The 23,362-nt window shown below is 41.2% G+C and overlaps 1 protein-coding gene across 5 annotated transcripts in view; it reads left to right on the forward strand.

The window, feature by feature from the left end:
* LOC120989528 (protein mono-ADP-ribosyltransferase PARP14-like) overlaps positions 1-23,362 on the forward strand; it is a 245,264-nt gene that overhangs the window by 178,213 nt on the left and 43,689 nt on the right. For 4 of the 5 annotated variants that reach the window (XM_040417684.1, XM_040417687.1, XM_040417686.1 and 1 more), the window contains one exon: positions 1,051-1,284. The exons of the other annotated variant lie outside the window; for it this stretch is intronic. In XM_040417684.1, coding sequence (XP_040273618.1) covers positions 1,051-1,284 — 234 coding nt within the window. The remainder of the gene's footprint in view (positions 1-1,050; positions 1,285-23,362) is intronic. 5 annotated transcript variants of the gene reach the window in all.

Consider the following 23,362-nt stretch of genomic DNA (forward strand, 5'->3'; position numbering starts at 1 on the left):
ACCTTCACTGTGGATCTTTGGAGCTCTGTCAGTGTTATCATTGGTGTCTTTTTTGAATAGCTGATCAGTGTCCTTCTTTCCCAGTCTGGGAGTATTGTTGGACGGCCTACTCTTTTCAGGTTTGTAGTTTGTACCATATTTTTTCCAGTTTGTTATGATGAATTTAATGGTGCTCTGTGCGATGTTCAAAGTTTGGGATTTTTTTTAATAACCCCTCTGATCTATACAACTTTGTCTCCTGTTTGGAGAGCTCCTTGGTCGTTGCTAGATTAGGGCTGTGTTACACTAGCAGATTATGTGCCAAATCATAAGTAGCAAGCATTTGTAGTAACAGTTGTTAGTGATGATCTGGCAGTGTAACAATGACGCCAATTGCCCGATGACTCTCGTTCATCAGGCAATCCAGATTTTTAAGCATGCCTAAAAGTCATAATTTGCCAACGGCAGATCGTGCTGTCTAATCACGATCTGCTGCCAGCAAACAACTAGTGAGTATGTGGACAAGTGATGGCATAACGGTCGGTCCTCTCCATAGTCTGGAGGAGATCTCCACATGCCTGATCTTTTAATGTAATACAGTCTTGGGGCTCTATGTATTCTCACATCATGTTACAGATCATATGACACTTTGATTGCTCACAGGGAGACTTTATTCAGGATGCTAGAACCAGAACTTATGTAGGAGTTTTATAGTAAAGGAGGTAAGTACAAATGTACTCGCAACGCTTCAGATTTTATTTATTTCATTTTTAACAGTTTGGACTATTTAGTCATGTCCATCATATAAAATCTAAATTATAATCCATTTTAATTCCAGACTGTACTGCAACAAAACAAGAAAATTCCAATGACGGGTAAATACTTTCCCATGGCAGTGGTAGAATAAATCATTTAGCAGTTGAAAGCTGACTGACATGTCATGAAACGGCAAAGACAATTGCTTTCACTGAAAGTCTTAGATTGTGCACTTGATGTAGAAATATGTGGTTGTATATTAAATGTAGTACGGTATATAGATGTCTATCTTATTTATATTATTTATGTTTTTAGGATCTTAGAGATGGGATCTGTAGATTTCTGGATAAATGTAATTCTAACAAAGATGTGAAATCTGTTGCCATCTCGGCTATTGGTACTGGAAGAGTTTTGAACTTTCCCAATGAACTAGCCGCCACAATCATGGGGGAAGAAATAAAAGGCCTTGTAGACAGGCATCCCAATACAAACATAAAGGAGATCCAGATTGTGATCAAGCAGCTTAAGGAGAATGAAACTGTATACATTGTAAGTAGCTTTCATTTGGCGTACTTTATATGTTGCTCACTAATATATATGCACACAAGCATGACTGATCTCGTTGTGAATTCAGCCTTTGTTTGCAGATGAATTTAGGTGTCTGTGTCTAAATACATAGTGTCTGACTAAAGATGGCTGCTGTCCTAGCTGTTGCATGTCACCTAGGGAGAAACTGCTGGCCGGTCAATTGCAGCTTTTCTGAGCAAAAAACTAATCACTGTGACACAGCTCACAGTTTTATGGCCAGCCACTTACTATCAAGTCTAGGGGGGAGTCGTCCTATCATTTAGATTTCTACAATTGGTTGGTCGGTACTGACCAACCAATCATAGGAATTTCATCTATTTTGAAATAACAATCCCCCCCTTCCCCCTCTGACCTCCTTTTTTTTTTTACTGACATTAGTTTAGTACATTCCATATAAGGTAGTTGTGGTAGTCTAAATACAATAATAGTGTAAATTGACTGTAGTAACCTTTTTAACACTACAGTTTTAATCCCTAACATACAGTATAAGATATAATTTGCAGCACTGTGGTCCTGAGTTCGAAACTGCCTGGAGTCTGTATGTTCTCCCTGTGTCTGCATGGCTTTCCACCGGGTACTCCACACTCCAAAGACATACTGATAGGGACCTTAGATATATATACAGTACAGACCAAAAGTTTGGACACACCTTCTTATTCAAAGGGTTTTCTTTATTTTCATGACTATGAAAATTGTAGATTCACACTGAAGGCATCAAAACTATGAATTAACACCTGTGGAATTATATACATAACAAACAATTGTGAAACAACTGAAAATATGTCATATTCTAGGTTCTTCAAAGTAGCCACCTTTTGCTTTGATTACTGCTTTGCACACTCTTGGCATTCTCTTGATGAGCTTCAAGAAGTAGTCCCCTGAAATGGTTTTTCACTTCACAGGTGTGCCCTGTCAGGTTTAATAAGTGGGATTTCTTGCCTTATAAATGGGGTTGGGACCATCAGTTGCGTTGAGGAGAAGTCAGGTGGATACACAACTGATAGTCCTACTGAATAGACTCTTAGAATTTGTATTATGGCAAGAAAAAAGCAGCTAAGTAAAGAAAAACGAGTGGCCATCATTACTTTAAGAAATGAAGGTCAGTCAGTCAGCCGAAAAATTGGGAAAACTTTCAAAGTAAGGGCAATTTGACCATGAAGGAGAGTGATGGGGTGCTGCGCCAGATGACCTGGCCTCCACAGTCACCGGACCTGAACCCAATCGAGATGGTTTGGGGTGAGCTGGACCGCAGAGTGAAGGCAAAAGGGCCAACAAGTGTAAAGCATCTCTGGGAACTCCTTCAAGACTGTTGGAAGACCATTTCAGGGGACTACCTCTTGAAGCTCATCAAGAGAATGCCATGAGTGTGCAAAGCAGTAATCAAAGCAAAAGGTGGCTACTTTGAAGAACCTAGAATATGACATATTTTCAGTTGTTTCAAACTTGTTTGTTATGTATATAATTCCACATGTGTTAATTAATAGTTTTGATGCCTTCATAGTCATGAAAATAAAGAAAACTCTTTGAATGAGAAGGTGTGTCCAAACTTTTGGTCAGTACTGTATATAATGTCATTTTATAATACTGTTTAGGGGGCCCTGACAAAAAAAATCTTTTAGTCCTCCTGGGTGGTCCCCTTCTGAGTTCAGGCCCCAAAGCAGCAGCCGCCGCTTCCCCTATAGCTACGCCCCAGGCTGTTTGTCCCATTTACTTAAATGAAGGGAATGGACGGACCCCGGACATTATGGAAGGGTACACGTTGCCATACTGGCATTGCCTTTAATCTCTGTCTTTGTCACTGGGCTGGAAAGATTTTATGCCCAGCGATGAGATGGTTATTTTAGCTGAAGGTTTTGGAGGGAAAATATTTCCTGCTTTTTCTGATTCTACCAAGTGATTTCTCCCTAATTGGTCAATTTAGATGACCTATTGTATCCCAGGGTCTCGGGTAGGATACGCCCTTCCATCCTGCTGTGGAACCGTCTGGTGTGTCAGAGTTTTCATCCCAGGAGTTCGGGGAGTCTGTTGGTGGTGTTCTGGTGGGAGCCTTGGCTGAGGCAGAACGGGAGCAGTGATCGGAGGTGGCCAGCGAAGGAGCGACGTTGGGATCCCGCGAGAGGAGCCTGAGGCAGAGAAGCTAGAAGAGGAGGTTTTCCCCGTTGCCTTTTGCGCATGTGCGGCCACATCTGCAGGAAAGGATACGTGCCGGCACTGGTCTTGCGAGTCAAGGTTCATTGTCAGCCGGGATCATCAGCGCTGGTCTCAAACTTCTCCCCGCGGACCCTAGGCAATGGGTTGCGGGGTTTGGGGTGACCGACTGGACGGGAGAGTGTCAGTCTGCAGGAAGGTCCGGATGTTCCAGTAGGATCACAGGATGGAGCCACAACAGCAGCTGCTGCAGCGCCTCAACCTGAACCGGGTCCTATGTTGAGTGAGTGGTCTGCTGCCCAGCTTGCCCCGACATGTCTTTGCTGTCTAGAGTTCTTTCCTCCCTTGAAGTGTTAATCCCTTGGTCTTCGTCTGTTCCCCCTCCTCAGACTGCTGCTTCTGAGCCTGTATTACATAATGTTGCTTCTGCTTGGCTCGCAGCTGAGTGGGTGGGGGGAGGTGAGGCTGACAGTGTTATAGAACCCTTATTGGTTCCGCAGTGTTTGCCTAAAGGTATTGCTGAAAATTGTTTTAAGGAGGTTTTACCATGTTCAGTCTCCCCGTTAGGTTTTCATTTGTCTTCTTCTGTTAAAGAGAAAATCTGGAATGGTGAATACGTTGATATTTTATCTCTCCTTCCAGCCTCTAAGGACTTTGTTTCTAAAATAGAACGCAGAGGGGAGAGATTGGAGGAGGATAGGCACCATCCTATTCCTCGCTCTTTTAATAATTGGTTACAGGCGTTTGTATTTTTGCTAGTGTTTTGGGGGAGAAATACCCTGAGAAATGCTCGGGGTTAATTCAACATGTGGATATAGTGTTCGAGGCTTATAAGAACTTTGGTGGTTTGGGTTGGTTCCAACACAATTAAAATTTCAGGCATTTGCCATGGGGCACCAAGAATGTGGGCTTGTGGCTAAACCTCTTGGTTCCCCAGAAGCCGCCAGCTGTCAGCCAGAGGGTATCTCCTGTTGGAGGTGTTATGAAAAGGGGTCTTTGCTTTGCTTTGCTTATAACGAGTTGCAGTGCAAAGGGCCTGCCAGTTGTAAGTACAAGCATGAATGTAGGTTTCGTGGATGAAGCCACCCGATGTCCAGATGTTTTAAAAAAGCCAACTTGCATGGACACCAGTAAACTTAGCAAAAATGCTTCCTTGGTTAAGCAGGTTCCCAAATCGGCAGATGGCTGATTTGTTAACCGCAGGTTTTTCAGAAGGGTTTGTGTTGCCTCCTTTTTCCGGTCACGGGGGTGTACTGGTAAAAAATTTGCCTTTGGTTCAGCAGTTTCCGCATGTAGTCACTGCAAAATTGCAGAAGGAAGTTGCCGCTGGCAGGATTTCTGGCCCTTTTGAGGTGCCGCCTTTTGAGGATTCATTTATTTCCTCTGGGGTGGTGCCAAAAAAGGAGCCAGATTATTTCAGGATTATTCATCATTTATCGTATCCGTATATTAAATCAGCATTTCGGCTCCTTCCCATCCATCCGGCAGCTTTTAACTCTCTGGGTTTTCATTTTCAAGGTTTCTTTTATTTTTTCAGATGCCTTCCTATGGGATGTTCTATTTCCTGTTTTTCTTTTGAGGCTTTTTCCACTTTTCTTGAATGGGTAGTTTCTGTGCGTGCTATGAGAGGTGGGATTGTGCATTACCTGGATGATATTTTGTTTGTTGGTCCGGCGGGTACTCTGGTTTGTTCCGAAGTGTTGTCATTGTTTGTATCAGTTTGTGCAGATTTTGGTGTTCCTCTTGCCTCTGAGAAAACTGTTTTACCTTCTAGTTGTATTGAATTTTTAGGAATAGTTATTGATTCTCGTGTTGGTGAGTTTTGGTTACCTGTGGAGAAGATTTTAAAAAGTGGCTTGTTGATCAAGGTTTTTTTGTCTCGTCATAGTGTTACCGTAAAATAAATCCTATCGTTGTTAGGTTTGTTAGCATTTTGTTGAAGAGTTATGCCTATGGGCCGAATTTTTTGTAGGCAATTAGCATTAAAGGTAGCTGGACGGCTGAATCCCTGCTTACACGTATCTTTGAATAGGGAGTTGAAGGATGATCTGCTAGTTTGGTTAGGTTTTTTGCAGGATTTTAATGGTATCTGTTGAATCTGTTCAAAGATGCAGCAGGTAGTGCTGGTTTCAGTGCATTCTGGGACAGACATTGGTGTGCTGCAGCATGGCACAAGTCGTGGGTTTCTAATTCAGTGTTGTCTAATTTGGTTTTGTTAGAACTTTTTCCTGTAGTGGTAGCTTTAGTACGTTGTGGTAGTTTTTTTCGGAATAGACTTATTCATTTGCATACTGACAATAAGGGTGTTAAGTTTGCGGTCAATTGTTTATCTTCCAAGAGTCTGCTGTTGGTCAAGCTTTAAAGGCATTTAGTGTTTATATGTTTAAAATTTAATGTTTGGATTAAGGTGGTTCATATTCCGGGGGTTAATAATGATATTGCTGATGCCTTGCCCCATTTTCAGATGGATCACTTTTGCAGTTTGGCGCGGTCGGCCGATGCTTGCGGGATTCCTTGTCCAGAACATCTGTGGGGGCTTATTTGGTCTTAACCTCTCCATGTTGAAGCTGCAACAGAACGACTTCATAGGTTCAAGGCTATCTGTCAGGGTGGCTGCGCTGAAACTGTGTGGGATTACGAATTTGGTTTGTTTTTCGCAGTTTGAAGCGTCCCTATTTTGTACAGCATTTATTATAATATTTTTTGGGGCTTAACGGTTTGGTGAGTTGTTACCTCGTTCTCGTTTTAAAAAAACAGGTTTAGCTTTACATCATGTTTCTGTTCAGAATTCATTTGTGTACATTTTCATTGAGAGATCTAAAAACTATCAAGCGGGAAGAGGCTGTTTTGTAAAGATTGGTGCTCTTTCCGATCAGAGGATATGTCCGGTGAAGGCAGTTTCGCATTACTTAGCTATCCGTCCTAGGGGTAGTGCAGAATGTTTTCTGGTTCATCAGGACTTGTCTCCCTTGTCACAGTTTCAATTGGGTTTAGGTGCGAATTTTTTCTCTTCTCACTCATTTCGGATTCGAGCTGCGACTGCTGCTGCTCAAGCAGGATTGAATGAGTCGGTAATCAGACGGATTGGTAGGTGGTCTAATAGGTATCAACTTTATGTGAGACCCCATTTGTTAATCGATTAATCTCTATTAGTTTTTGCAGGATGCACGGTTTGGATTCTGGGCCACTCTTATATCCATTGGGCTAATAGGAGGGCTGCAAAGCGCTGCTATGTAGTGAATTTGTTTTTATCATCGGAGACCATCAAGATTTGCTGGGCTGGAGTTCGAGGGCTTCACTCGTCAGGTTTGATAGATCTCGTTCTGCATTTACATGATGTTTTCCCTAATCCGGACATTATCATTATTCATTTAGGAGGTAATGACATCGAATGTGAAGATACCATGGATTTGATTTTTCAGATGAAAAAGACAATGACGGACGTTCGTCGCCTTTTTCCAAACACAAGCTTAATTTTTTCAGAGATCATTTCCAGGTGGTGTTGGAGAGTTTACCCTGATCTGAAGTTTAAAGAGAAAGTCCAGAAGAAAATCAATTGCTCAATGTCTCGTTTTATGCCATTATTGTGGGGTTTTTCTTTCAGGCATTTTGATCTAGAGAATGGAGAGGCAGGCCTGTTTTTTTGTGATGGTATTCATTTGTCTGATATTGGTTATGATATTTTTAACCTCAACCTGCAGGCTATGGTGGAAATAGCTGTTGGTGGGGTCGGGCCTGGTGGGTGGTTTAAGGATAGTCATCCCGTGATGGGATGGACTCTGATGTATATTTATGGTTTAATTGAGTCGGAGTTTATGACTAGGCTCATAAGTGGTTTAGTAAGTTTGGTTTAATAAACAGGCCATGGCCAATTTTACTCTCTAGTCTGTGTATTTATTAATGTTCATTATTATGGTTGGGTTGAATGGTGTAAACGGTGGGCGAATATGCCATGGAAGGACATGGCCATACTGGCATTGCCTTTAATTTCTGTCTTTGTCACTGGGCTGGAAAGATTTTGTGCCTAGTGATGAGATGTTATTTTTAGCTGAAAGTTTTGGAGCGAAAAGATTTCCCACTTTTTCTGGGATCACTGGGCGGAAGTTTGATTATGCCCACTAATTGTTTGAGGGGTTCTGAAGCGGGCTATATGTATCCGAGCTACGCGGGCTGGTTTGCCTTTGATCTGCACCTGCCCGTGGAGTCGGATCCTTTATGCCCCTCCCACCCACCCACCCCATTTCTTGTTAGATTTCGCCATGGTTTTGTGAAGGGTGGTTTAAGGATAGTCATCCTGTGATGAGATGGACTCTGATGTATATTTATGGTTTCATTGAGTCGGTTAAAAAACTGAATACACAACCAAATTGAGCAATGGTCAATGCTGAAATACTAGATAACCACACTGCTTAAAGGGGTTGTCCGGGACAAAATGTTAAAAAAAAAAAACACGTTTACTCACAATGTACATCTAAATAAAGGTGCCTCCATATATTTTCAGCCAATTTCGCCACTTCTATGTGGCTCCAAAGGTCCCCCACTCACTGTTTATATATCTGTTTATCTTTCCCTAACTTTGGGCTGCACTGCCCTGTGGGTCCTGGGGCAGCGCAGCATCAGGTGGTTACAGCTGTCTCTCTGCTCCGCTGTAACTCCGCCCCCTCATCAATATTCACCTCCATTCATTCTAAAGCTCACCGGGCAGGAGGGGCTTAGAGAGGGTGGGGCTTAGCGGGTTGTCAAAGGGCGGGGCTTAGAGAGTTGTCAAGGGTTTTGGCTTAGCGGGATGACGGCCAGCCGCTGTAACTCCGCCCCTCATCAATATTCATCTCCATTCATTCTAAAGTTCCTTGCCCGGTTCTGCAGCCCCGTTTTCATCTTTAAAATTCATGGCCGGAAGTTACTGTTTTCTTCTCCTCATTGAAGTACCAGGTCCCTTGCAGGCAAACAAAGCTTCCTCTTCCGCTGCTCAGGGAGCCCGGTGACGTCTCTGGCAGCGTAAGTAATTTATGCAGAGTGGATGGAAGGGCGGTAACTAGGCTGGCTGACATCGCGCTAAGCCCCGCCCCTCCATCCATGTGGGGTCAAATTGATCACTGCACCTCTAGCTGAATTCCTTGGAGCATGTAGTATCCAATATGGGGGTCACTTATTCAGAGTTTTTACTACACTAACACCTCTGGGGCCTTTCAAATATGACATGGCACCCAAAACCCATTCTAGCAAAGTCACTTCCCTTCTGAGCTCTGCCGTGTGCAAACAGATGTTTATAACCACATTTCGGGTATATCCGTACTTGAGAGAATTGCGTAACACATTGTGCAATGCATTTTCTACTTTTTATGCTTGTGAAAAAAACATTTGAGGATAAGGCAACATACTCTTGAAGAAAAAAATATATTTTCACAGTTCAATGTTAATAAAGTTTGTGAAATGCTTGTGAGGTCGGTCACTACAAAATATAAGCAGCAACCCACAAAATACACCCCCAACTGATTCATCTAGGGATGTAGTGACCATTTTGACCTCACAGAGAAATCAATAAAGGGGTTGGCCACTTTCTGGTTATTGTTGATGTGTTTGTGAGTTGATTATATAGCACTTACTAATATAATCTTTGTAGAAATTCTGCCCCATTTTCTATATTTTATATGGTATGCACCCTTGTTTACGAAGTCTTTTGTACTGTCTTTTGTACATACTATGTGATGCCTCCTCCATTCAAATACACTGCACCTGCCATCTGCACTTGTTCTGTGGATAGTTTAGTGCAGATGCAGTGTGCTTGAATGGAAGAGACATCACATGAAGGTGATTCTCCTGGCCACATAACCCTCCATCAGCGACCATTTTATGGACAGGATCTCTATGTGGACAGCATAAAGGACTTTGTAAACAAGGGGCCATCAAATATAGAAAATAGTGCAGAATTTCTAAAAAGACTGACTCTGTTTCTTTAAAAAATTCACTTTTTATTAAACATGATTAAAAAATACTAATTATTGGGGGGCGTGGCTAGCCGAGCATGAGGGCAGCTATGTGAGGGAATAGCTCCGGAGCACTTCAGCCCTAAAATCGGCACAAAACAGCACCCGACTGCCTTATTTTCAGCTCAGTGCGCTCAACCCAGCGCCTACCTTTTCCATGATGCCGAAGAGGAAGGGAAAGAAAAGCCCTGTGAAACTCGCACAGTTTTTTCCCAGCAGTGGATCTTTCTCAAGATGGCGCCGCAATCTCTCTGACAGCGGCACATGGTGAGCAGAAATCCCCTAATAGCTCCCTGGCCTCAACAACAGCTAGGGGTAACAGATCAGGGGAGTTGACATCTGACTCTACTCCTGTCCCTTCACCAGGAGGAATTAACCCAGAAACCCCAGATAGGGTGTCTACAAACATCAAGGCTTACCAGAAGCCATATTGCTGCAGTAAATAAATCAGCAGGGAGACAACAAAATACCTCTGCTTCTAGCCCATGCTTTCCCATGCTGGGATCTGTTGTCCCTGTCTCTGAAGCACAAATCAAACACCTGGTAGATGATTTAAAACTGGCCATACAACAAGATTTCAGATCAGCGATTTCTGAATTACAACATGAAATGACCTCCCTGGATAGTCGCTCTGCGTATATAGAGTATAAAATCGCGGAGTTTACAGTGGCTCACAATGAAATTGTAGATGTGTCCAACAACCTGGAGGAAGAAGTCTCTGTACTTAAAATTTAAATTGCAGATATGGAAGACCGAAATCGGCGCAATAATGTTCGCTTTAGGGGAGTGTCAGAAGAGATAAAACAAGAAAGCCTGAAAGATTACCTCACAGATTTATTTGCGGCCTTATTACCTCAAGCCAAAACTCTTGATTTCCCGATTGAGAGGGCTCATCGTCTGCCTAAACCTAAAATGCTCTCAGCGGACATTCCTAGGGACGTTATAGCCCACATACATTTCTTTCATGTCAAAGAACAACTGCTGGAGGCTATGCGCAGAGGACCAAATCTTCCAGAAAGATTGAAAAACATATCTCTATATGCTGATCTTTCAGCTGCCACCCTCGCTAAAAGGCGGGAATACAATGGAGTGACAAAGCTACTCAAGGAGCACAAAATCCCTTACAAGTGGGGCTCTCCTGTTAAACTAATCATCACCAAAGATGGAGGGAAGCATATTCTGTTTACAACAGGAACTGCTTTTCAAATGTGTAAAGAATGGAACCTAGTTTTCAGAAGATGACGCCGCGAACTTCGGTAAAAGAAAAGCGCCGCAACATATCCCTGAAGAATGGATCACAGTGACCTACAGGAAACACCATACTGCATACAGGACTGAGTAATGCTCTTACTGTATCCTCTCCAATATATATAAGTTCCCTCATTTTTCATAAGATGGTGGGCTGTCCCTAGCTCACGATGTGTTTATCTTGGATTCCGTTGATCCGACCCCTTGTAGATACACATTTAGTATCTTACAGCGTTTACAGTTGATATCTTAGACTTTTTTTTTTCTTATGTCCATTTTTCTACTCAATCTTTTTATGTTTGCTATATCATATGGTTTATGTCTAGTGTGCACAGACAATTGCACATATCTATGTCTCTTGTATATATGATTGTATTATGGTTGTTCATAGCGAAAGCTGCACCACATCGTCCACCACTCTATTGCAATGGGTTTTAAAATAATATACAGTTGATATCCTAGACTTTTTTTTTCTTATGTCCATTTTTCTACTCAATCTTTTTATGTTTGCTATATCATATGGTTTATGCCTAGTGTGCACAGACAATTGCACATATCTATGTCTCTTGTATATATGATTGTATTATGGTTGTTCATAGCGAAAGCTGCACCACATCGTCCACCACTCTATTGCAATGGGTTTTAATATCGCTGAATGTTAAAGGCCTTAATTCACCATTTAAAAGAGTGATGCTCTGGAAAGAGGTTAAAGCTCTAAATGGGGATGTGGTATGCATCCAAGAAACACATTTGCAATCAGGGAATACCAAACGCCTTCAAAATAAACATTTTCCCTACATATATTCAGCAGCTGCTCCTAATAAAAAAGGAGGGGTCACAATTGCTATCAAAAACTCAGTGGCCTTTAGTTTTACTTTACATAAAAGAGTGGTGGACGATGGGGGTACACTCATTTTCTTACATTGCACTATTAATAATGCAAAATATTCTCTAGTCGCTCTGTATACTCCCAATAGAGGTCAAGAACATTTTCTTAACTCCACTTTAGCCAAAATATCTAAAGATCCATTTGGGTCCTTGATAGTGATGGGGGATTTTAACAAACCCATATGGCCATCAATGGATTGCAGATCTAGAGTTCCCCATAAAGAACCAACTTCCTTATACTCTATAATACATAAAAATTGCTTATTTGACATCTGGGTATACAACATCCCTCAGACACATTCTTCTCCAATCCCCACCAGATATACTCCAGAATTGTTTTTTTTTCCCTTATAGACAAATCAAACATGCCCCTATTACTATATTTGTAACCAAGCAGTCAAGTTTGAGTCCCTTTTTATCATGGAGACTGAATAACTATATTCTTACAATACCTATAAACCACAGATGCACCGTATTATTGAGGAATATTTTTCCTTTAATGATATGACTTCAAATAGTACACTCTGGTGTGCCATGAAAGCCACAGCGAGAGGGCGCTTTATCCAACAATCCTCATTTGATAAGAAAAGCAGACAGGCTACAGCTTAACCTACAATTGCAATTAACAGACCTTCATAGGCAGAATAAAGGGACGTACTCAGCTGAATTGACTCATAAGATATCCAAGGTACAAGGCGAATTACATACTCTAAACACCTATCAATACGACCTGGCACTAAGACGCCTTCGTTTAAAACATTATTGGTATGACAATAAGTCAGGAGCCCTGCTGGCTCGTTGTCTCAAATCCCTAACGCTTAAATCCAAAATACCATACCTACAAGGCCCAAATGGAACAAAAATTATGGATCCTAAGGGAATTGCTAACTCCTTTGCTAGTTATTACAATACCCTCTATAACTTGAAAGAAGATAATGCTACACACCAACCATCTCACTATGGAATTGTGTCATTCCTGAATCAAATTTCCCTTCCTAAGATCTCCACATCCTACGTACAACAATTCTCTGCAGAAATTACTGAACAGGAAGTGGTGAAAATTATTCAGTCACTACCCTCGCATAAATCCCCTGGTCCAGACGGATTGACTGATGAATTTTACAGGACTCACAAAGTCATTATCGCTCCCTATTTAACAAAGGTATATAATGACGTCTTTAGAACAGGCTAATTTTAGACCTATTTCGCTTCTAAATGTTGACTTAAAAATATATGCGAAGATTTGGGCTCATAGACTGAATGACGTTCTCCCCTCAATATTACGCAACGATCATGTGGGCTATGTGAAAGGTGGCCGGGCATCAGGCGGGACCCGTTGATTTCTAAACATCCTATCGGTGGTTGCTAAGCGTCGGACGCCTTCTCTGCTTCTCTCTTTGGATGCGGAAAAAGGCATTTGATAGGATCCATTGGGGATATATTAGGGAGGTACTTGGGAGGTTTGGACTTCCCACTAATGTCCTTACCCCTATTATGACATTATACACCAACCCTTCTGCAAAGGAATTCACCTTGGGCTCTATTTCTGACCCATTCACAATAACCAATGGAGTTAGGCAGGGGTGCCCGTTGTCCCCTCTCATTTTTTATATGATTATGGAACCGTTAGCCCAGCACATTAGAGCATCTTCAGATATCGAGGGCATCCGCAAAGGTTCAGAAGAACATAAAATTGGCGTTTTGGCGGATGATGTTCTCATTTGACTTAGCAAGCCGGAAACATCATGTGATGGATATTCTAACCCATTTTCCCAAAGTTTGTTATTATAAACTCAATACCACCAAATCTTTAGCCCTGGGGATGGGCATAGATGAGAAAACCCAGTCAAGTCTACAGCAGCAGTACCCCTTCCAGTGGATGACTGAGGGAGTTCCGTACTTAGGGATAATTTTAACATTTCCACCCACCAAGCTTCAGACCACAAACTATCAGTCCTTAATTAACCAGCTCCATACTGATGTCAAATCCATCTCGACATACCCCATCTTATAGCTGGGGCGTTAAGAAGCTTTTACTCCCTAAAATATTATATTATTTTCGTTGCTTTCCTATCTTGGTCCGCCAACAAGTCATTAAAAAATTCCAAAACATTTTACTTAATTTCATTTGGGTAAATGGTAGACCGAGAGTACCTGCCTCTACTCTTTTTTTCTCCGTATCCTGTGGAGGCCTGGGATGTCCTTCTATTCTGATGTATTATAGAGCAACTATCCTAGACCAACTCAAATATCTATGGAGAAAAGATACTAGTAAACAATGGGTGAAAATGGAACAGTGCTTCATGGAGACATCCAATACAAAGTTATTCTTGTGGAGCTCTTCTTTGAGCAGAAAACCCCATCGATCAACTTCACTGTATTTTTAAGCAGGAATTAATTTGTGGACTAGGTGTCCTTTTATTAGGGCATTGATTTCCCCTAAGATATAGATCATATGAGTGTATTACTGTAGTGCAGCGGCGGCATGAAGCACACGGCGTCATAGCAACCAATGACGCCGTGCGCTCCTGCTGTCAGCAGGAATCCAGGCTGGCATGCCACGGATCGTTCATGACCGCGGAACACGGCCGTGTGCATTTGGCCTAAGGTGTGGCCGGCCACCTCTTTTTAGTTAGTTACTGACAGCTATGATATATGGGGTTAGCGTAACATATGCTGGGCAGTTAAATACCGCCTCTAAACCAACCCCGAGAAAAGTACTCCATCATTTTGCTGGAATAGATTTTGGGAGCCAGTGCTCCTCCTGAGGTACCAGTACAGTGAAAAATAACGACACTACTTTGGAAACTACTCCCTGAAGAAATTAAAATGAGATTTGGCAGTGGCACCCAATGGCCTCAGAAAACCTGAAATGGTGCCTAAAAAACATCCTAGTAAAACGAAGGGCTCCTTCATTTTTTATGCCGGTGCTTGGGTCAACTAGCATTGATTAAAGTTGAAAGTCTGCAAGAAAGAAATTAAATTTTTGCTGTAGATCCTTTTGAAGCACTTAAAGAAAGTAAAAAAATAAAAATAAACGGGGCCTAAATTGGAGAAGGTGTAATGATTTTGTTTTGAATTTGCACCAAAATAATTGTGCCCATTCAACATGTGGTCTAATGTGTTTTTTTGTTGAGGTTTTGCCTCTTTTCTGAAAATGGAGCATGCTCTATCTCTTGTATTTTTGAGGGCATAACAAAAATTGCATCTGCCTATGTGATACTGTTGCAGTTTTTGGAGTATTGTATTGTGGTATATTTTTTAATGGGAATTGGTAGCCTATTTTTTTTTCTGCCAGTTAGTTATCAGATACTGACATATCATTTTTCTTCTAACCTGTTTTTTTTTCTGATTGTAGATTATTATTATTATTTTTTCCTGAGCATGATTATGGGGACAGCCATCTTGCTTTAGCTGGTAACAAAATTTAGACATATGCTTTATAGCAGCCATCATGGGCCATAGATGCAATACATTCTGGCTGTAAGGAAGTTGACTGCAGAAGGACCCTCATGTACAAACCCCTACCCCATCGGCAGTTAGACATAAAGATAATTAAGCCACATCACTTAGATTAAACTCCACCCCTCGAATGGAATTCTGAAGGATTTCTGCAAGACTATTTCTGGAACATGAACAGAAAATGAAGGGGTGGCTCACTTCCAGTTGATAATGGTGAGGTGCTGCTAGCTAAAATTGAGGACACCCTGCCTCAATCAACAAGATACAGTACTGGAGTAGGGTAAGCGAGCACTCACACTATGGCATCAACTATATAAAATGTATTGGTATACTTGATTATATGTATATAGATCAATTGAATATTTAAAATGTAGAAAATAAATTAAAATAATAGCAGCATATATATTAGAAGCAGCAGCATAAATTGATAGCAGCAATGTGGTATCACAGTAATAACAGCGTTATTGCATAACCAAAAAAATCTGGGTTTAGGTCAGTGGCAAAGTGGTGACAGCAATGAAAAAATATAGTGAAAGAAATATAGTGAAAAAAATGGACGGAAAAGTGGTGATCTAAAAATAATCAAAAATAAATAAATAGTGTATGAAAATCTCCAATGATTTCAAAAATTTAAAAACAAACTGTGAAAAAATCTCCAACACAATCCCAGAAAGCAGTGTATATTTCTCTTAATAGTTAATGTCCAAAGTATTCTGGTCACATGCGATTAAAGAAAAAAACTCCAAAGATAGAACAGCAAATACGTATTGACCTTCCAATTCACTATATGGCTCTTAATTGTTAACTTTGAATCATAAGCCGATATATGTGATTAGTCTTGCCTCCTTCTGTATATTCCAGATACGGCTGCTGGCAAATTGTCCCAATAAGTAATAGGTGCGGAGGACCTGTAGCGTCACGCTACACTATGTACTTGTATGTGTTAGTGTATATAATAAACACAGCGATTGCGTCCTGTATATTCCAGATACGGCTGCTGACAAATTGTCCCAGTGAGTAATAGGTGCAGAGGACATGTGGCGTCTCGCTGCACAATGCACTTGTGTATGTTAGTGTATATAATGAACACAGCGATTGCGTCCTGGTATTCCAATTGACTTAAATGTATCCTGGATAGTAAGACAGAAAATAGAGTAACTCTTACCTCCTATCCTATATTTCAGAAGGGGCTGTTACATTGTCCTGGGAGGCGAGCTGGAGATGCCGCGACGTTTGGCTCCTCGTGTCTTCCACTGGCCGTACCAAGTATCGCGGTATTTCAGGTGAGACTTCCACTTTCTCTTTGTTAGCGTGATCCCAATGATAGTAAGTAATGAAAATTTAAACAAATGGAATCAATGTTCGGATATTATAAACTTTAGAGTTGCATGGCCATGCATATTAGATTCTTTATAGCGGAGGTATTACAAAAGTGTCCAATATACCAGACGCGTTTCGAGATGATTTCACATCGCTTCCTCAGTGGTCATACTTGGAACTTTGAACCTCCCTCTTTTAAGTCCTTTTGGATCCTCCATAAAATATGGTCACTGGATTAGAATCCAGAATCGGATTGTAATGAAATTGATGCTGTGCCTTTGATGCGGTATTGTTGTGTTTTTTTACTTATGTCGATCTGACATTCAGAACCATATAAATTTACGGTATTGCCATAAAAATAAAAATATATACTGGGGCATATATAAGAACAAACTAAAATCAGTATAAATAAATTGAGCTAAATATCTGGTCAGAAGTAAACTTTGTTTCGTCCCATTGTGTCAAAGGTCCCAAACCAGAGGGAAGGTCACAGTGCCGGTAAACGGCCAGACATGTGACCTACCATCGGGGATGGGGCATCGACCTTAAAGAAAACCGAACAGTTCTAATTCAGAATTCAGTCCAAATGGTAAAAGGGATCCGAATTCATATATCTGTCTAGATTGTGCTCTAGACATTTTTTTTATAAAGTTGCCTCCTCTCCAATATTGATTGACCTTTTCTAATGCCATGAATTTTATGTTCAATGGATTACTGTTGTGGACCTCTTTATAATGCTTCGATAAAGAATGTTTTATATAACCTTTTTTGATATTAGATATATGTTCATTGATTCTTGTTTTGAGGGTTCACTTCGTACGGCCTGGCGGTTGCATGGGCATTGAATTAGATATATAACTCCCGATGAATTACAGGAAATACAGTCTTTAATTTCCCATATATAAGAATTTTGAGTTGAGTGAACCTCTAAGATTTTACGTGGAAGGTTATTCATTTTACATCCTATGCATCTTCCACATTTATAAAATCCTTTCATATTCATGAAAGTGCTTAAAGTACTATCTTTCTTAATCTTGTTTGGGACTGATGGAGCTATCTTCAAGCCTAGATTAGGGGCTTTTGTAAAAGTGATCTTTGGTGCATGTGGTAGGAGATGACCTACTGTCTTATCGCTTAGGAGATGTGGCCAATGTGATTTAATTATTCTCTGTAGTTTCTTATAGTTGTCATTAAAGGGGAGGATAAACCTAATATCCGAAAATTCATTCTGCGATCTACCTTGTTGTTTGACATTGAAGAACGATTTTCCTTCTAGATTTCTCACAGTGTCCAATGCTTCATCTATCGACTCTATAGGGTAATTCTTATCAACAAAGTAGGATTTAATTTTGGTTGCCTCATCCTCAAATTGACGGTCATCTGTACAGTTACGTCTAATTCTACGGAACTGTCCAGTGGGAATATTAATCAGCCACCTAGGAAGGTGACAGCATTATAAAGAGGTCCACAACAGTAATCCATTGAACATAAAATTCATGGCATTAGAAAAGGTCAATCAACATTGGAGAGGAGGCAACTTTATAAAAAAAAATGTCTAGAAGGGAATCTAGACAGATATATGAATTCGGATCCCATTTACCATTTGGACTGAATTCTGAATTAGAACTGTTCGGTTTTCTTTAAGGTTGATGCCCCATCCCCGATGGTAGGTCACATATCTGTCCGTTTACCGGCACTGTGACCTTCCCTCTTGTTTGGCACCTCTTCCCATTTCTATGATTTCCCTGACACAATAGGACGAAACAAAGTTTACTTCTGAACAGATATTTAACTCAATTTATTTATACTGATTTTAGTTTGTTCTTATATATGCCCCAGTATATATTTTTATTTTTATTCTCATTTTAGCAATATTTTATATCATTTAAGATGTATACCTATTTTTATGGCAATACCGTAAATTTATATGGTTCTGAATGTCAGATCGAATTTTCATTACATACAGTTATGTACCGCAGTCTGATCTATCGATTATACAAAAAAACGCATCTACAAGTAAAAAACCACAACAATACCGCATCAAAGGCACAGCATCAATTTCATTACAATCCGATTCTGGATTCTAATCCAGTGACCATATTTTATGGAGGATCCAAAAGGACTTAAAAGAGGGAGGTTCAAAGTTCCAAGTATGACCACTGAGGAAGCGATGTGGAATCATCTCGAAACGCGTCTGGTATATTGGACACTTTTGTAATACCTCCGCTATAAAGAATCTAATATGCATGGCCATGCAACTCTAAAGTTTATAATATCCGAACATTGATTCCATTTGTTTAAATTTTCATTACTTACTATCATTGGGATCACGCTAACAAAGAGAAAGTGGAAGTCTCACCTGAAATACCGCGATACTTGGTACGGCCAGTGGAAGACACGAGGAGCCAAACGTCGCGGCATCTCCAGCTCGCCTCCCAGGACATTCTGATAACAGCCCCCTCTGAAATATAGAATAGGAGGTAAGAGTTACTCTATTTTCTGTCTTACTATCCAGGATACATTTAAGTCAATTGGAATACCAGGACACAATCGCTGTGTTCATTATATACACTAACATACACAAGTGCATTGTGCAGCGAGACGCCACATGTCCTCTGCACCTATTACTCACTGGGACAATTTGTCAGCAGCCGTATCTGGAATATACAGGATGCAATCGCTGTGTTTATTATATACACTAATACATACAAGTACATAGTGTAGCGTGACGCTACAGGTCCTCCGCCAATTTGCAATTTGCCAGCAGCCGTATCTGGAATATACAGAAGGAGGCAAGACTAATCACATATATCGGCTTATGATTCAAAGTTAACAATTAAGAGCCATATAGTGAATTGGAAGGTCAATACATAGAAACATAGAAACATAGAAACATAGAATGTGTCGGCAGATAAGAACCATTTGGCCCATCCAGTCTGCCCAATATACTAAATACTATGGATAGCCCCTGGCCCTATCTTATATGAAGGATGGCCTTATTCCTATCCCATGCATGCTTAAACTCCTCCACTGTATTTGCAGCTACCACTTCTGCAGGAAGGCTATTCCATGCATCCACTACTCTCTCAGTAAAGTAATACTTCCTGATATTACTTTTAAACCTTTGCCCCTCTAATTTAAAACTATGTCCTCTTGTAGCAGTTTTTCTTCTTTTTAATATTATCTCCTCTTTTACCTTGTTGATTCCCTTTATGTATTTAAAAGTTTCTATCATATCCCCTCTGTCTCGTCTTTCTTCCAAGCTATACATGTTAAGGTCCTTTAATCTTTCCTGGTAAGTTTTATCCTGCAATCCATGTACCAGTTTAGTAACTCTTCTCTGAACTCTCTCCAAAGTATCAATATCCTTCTGGAGATATGGTCTCCAGTACTGAGCACAATACTCCAAATGAGGTCTCACTAGTGCTCTGTAGAGCGGCATGAGCACCTCCCTCTTTCTACTGGTAATTCCTCTCCCTATACACCCAAGCATTCTGCTAGCATTTCCTGCTGCTCTATGACATTGTCTGCCTACCTTTAAGTCTTCTGAAATAATGACCCCTAAATCCCTTTCCTCAGATACTGAGGTTATTTGCTGTTCTATCTTTGGAGTTTTTTTCACATGTGACCAGAAAACTTTGGACATTAACTATTAAGAGAAATATACACTGCTTTCTGGGATTGTATTGGAGATTTTTTCACAGTTTTTTTTGAAATGTTTGAAATCATTGGAGATTTTCATACACTATTTATTCATTTTTGATTATTTTTGGATCAGCACTTTTCCGTCCATTTTTTCACTATATTTTTTCATTGCTGTCACCACTTGTATATTTATTGCCACTGACCTAAACCCAGATTTTTTTGGTTATGCAATAACGCTGTTATTACTGTGATACCACATTGCTGCTATCAATTTATGCTGCTTCTAATATATATGCTGCTATTATTTTAATTTATTTTCTACATTTTAAATATTCAATTGATCTATATACATATAATCAATTATACCAATACATTTTATATAGTTGATGCCATAGTGTGAGTGCTCACTTACCCTACTCCAGTACTATTTCTGGAACATGCAAAAATAAATCTTGCAGAATGACAGGGTTGGCATTTACCCATGGTGTTGGCAAATGAATAATAGAAATATACACTGCTCAAAAAAATAAAGGGAACACAAAAATAACACGTCCTAGATCTGAATTAATTAAATATTCTTCTGAAATACTTTGTTCTTTACATAGTTGAATGTGCTGACAACAAAATCACACACAAAAAAAAAATGGAAATCAAATTTTTTAACCCATGGAGGTCTGGATTTGGAGTCACCCTCAAAATTAAAGTGGAAAAACACACTACAGGCTGATCCAACTTTGATTTAATGTCCTTAAAACAAGTCAAAATGAGGCTCAGTAGTGTGTGTGGCCTCCACGTGCCTGTATGACCTCCCTACAACGCCTGTGCATGCTCCTGATGAGGTGGCGGACGGTCTCCTGAGGGATCTCCTCCCAGACCTGGACTAAAGCATCTGCCAACTCCTGGACAGTCTGTGGTGCAACGTGACGTTGGTGGATAGAGCGAGACGTGATGTCCCAGATGTGCTCAATTGGATTCAGGTCTGGGGACCGGGCGGGCCAGTCCATAGCATCAATGCCTTCGTCTTGCAGGAACTGCTGACACACTCCAGCCACATGAGGTCTAGCATTGTCTTGCACTAGGAGGAACCCAGGGCCAACCGCACCAGCATATGGTCTCACAAGGGGTCTGAGGATCTCATCTCGGTACCTAATGGCAGTCAGGCTACCTCTGACGAGCACATGGAGGGCTGTGCGGCCCTCCAAAGAAATGCCACCCCACACCATTACTGACCTAATGCCAAACCGGTCATGCTGGAGGATGTTGCAGGCAGCAGAACGTTCTCCACGGCGTCTCCAGACTCTGTCACGTCTGTCACATGTGCTCAGTGTGAACCTTCTTTCATCTGTGAAGAGCACAGGGCGCCAGTGGCGAATTTGCCAATCTTGGTGTTTTCTGGCAAATGCCAAACGTCCTGTACGGTGTTGGGCTGTAAGCACAACCCCCACCTGTGGACGTCTGGCCCTCATATCACCCTCATGGAGTCTGTTTCTGACCGTTTGAGCAGACACATGCACATTTGTGGCCTGCTGGAGGTCATTTTGCAGGGCTCTGACAGTGCTCCTCCTGTTCCTCCTTGCACAAAGGCGGAGGTAGCGGTCCTGCTGCTGGGTTGTTGCCCTCATACGGCCTCCTCCACGTCTCCTGATGTACTGGCCTGTCTCCTGGTAGCGCCTCCATGCTCTGGACACTACGCTGACAGACACAGCAAACCTTCTTGCCACAGCTCGCATTGATGTGCCATCCTGGATAAGCTGCACTACCTGAGCCACTTGTGTGGGTTGTAGACTCCGTCTCATGCTACCACTAGAGTAAAAGCACCGGCAGCATTCAAAAGTGACCAAAACATCAGCCAGGAAGCATAGAAACTGAGAAGTGGTCAGGTCACACCTGCAGAACCACTCCTTTATTGGGGGTGTCTTGCTAATTGCCTATAATTTCCACCTGTTGTCTATCCCATTTGCACAACAGCATGTGAAATTGATTGTCACTCAGTGTTGCTTCCTAAGTGGACAGTTTGATTTCACAGAAGTGTGATGGACTTGGAGTTACATTGTGTTGTTTAAGTGTTCCCTTTATTTTTTTGAGCAGTGTATATAAAACCTTCTGACTGCTCTCCAATGAAAGCTTCTTAATTCTGCCATGATAGGACACAAATGCCAGAGGAAATATGTTGATGTCCTTTACCTGTATGCATATGACAGGTATACTTAAGTTGTTTCAGTCTACTCTTAAAGGGCTTCTCCAGGAATAAAAAATAATGAAAAAACTTAAATATTATTTTATAATAAATATATTCACAAATACCTTTCATTACTTAGAATGGCTTGTTTTGTCTAGGGAGCAATCATTCAGAAAAATAAAATGGCCGCTGTCCTATCAGTACACACAAAACCTGTCCTAATCTATATCGCGATATAATTTGAGCTATGTGCAATAACTATATATATCGCAATATATTATTTTCTTCTGTATGTGCACAAATACATACCTTTCCTGCAGGGTGCGCTGCTGGCTGATGGAGTCCGCAGGAGACGGACCACGTCTTCTTTCCAGCATGCACTGGGAGGGACCTGACATCACACACAGCGTCAGCCTGAGCGCTGACTATGTGTGCATGCAAGGCCCTGGCCAGTGCAGCGCGGTGCCGAGTCGGCAGGCCACGGACCGTTGAGTGAGAAGCTTCTTCAATTCATTACCGCTCCGTGGTCATCTATCGCGATAGGGCGATATAGACAAAATCTATTTTGATGCCCAAATTTATATAGTTCATATCGTTTTTTTTCCGGTATTGAGCCCCTGTGACGGAACTCGATACCAAAAAAGAATAACGCTAGTGTGAAAGTACCCTAACTTGTCCTCATGTGTGATCAGGAGAGGTTTTGTGTGAACTGATGGGACGGTGGCCATTTTGCTTCCCCTGATGACTGCTCCCCAGACAAAACGAGCCATTATAAATAATGAAAGGTATTTGAGAATATATTTATAAAAAAGTAACATTTAAGTATTTTCCTTTTCTCTTCCCAGAGAACCCCTTTAAATAGGACCTTCTACCCCTTCTGCTGTTTTAGTAACTACTTGCATCTCCCATGTACTAACAAGTCTGCAGTGACTCTATGCTGTGCCATTCCTCTATTACTCCCACTTTATCTTTATGAATGATTTGCCATTAATCTGGGTGTTACCCGTTGGGGTTGTGTCCCTGCAGTCTGGCACTGTCCAGTCAGTGCAGCCAGTGGCAGACTGTGCAGGAACACACCCCAACTGGTAACATCCAGTTGGATCTTTATTGCAGACGTTTGGCAATTCATTCATAAACTTCTAGTAGAGATAAAGGAGGAAAG

The sequence above is a fragment of the Bufo bufo genome, chromosome 2, assembly GCF_905171765.1.
Source record: "Bufo bufo chromosome 2, aBufBuf1.1, whole genome shotgun sequence".
Taxonomy (NCBI): domain Eukaryota; kingdom Metazoa; phylum Chordata; class Amphibia; order Anura; family Bufonidae; genus Bufo; species Bufo bufo.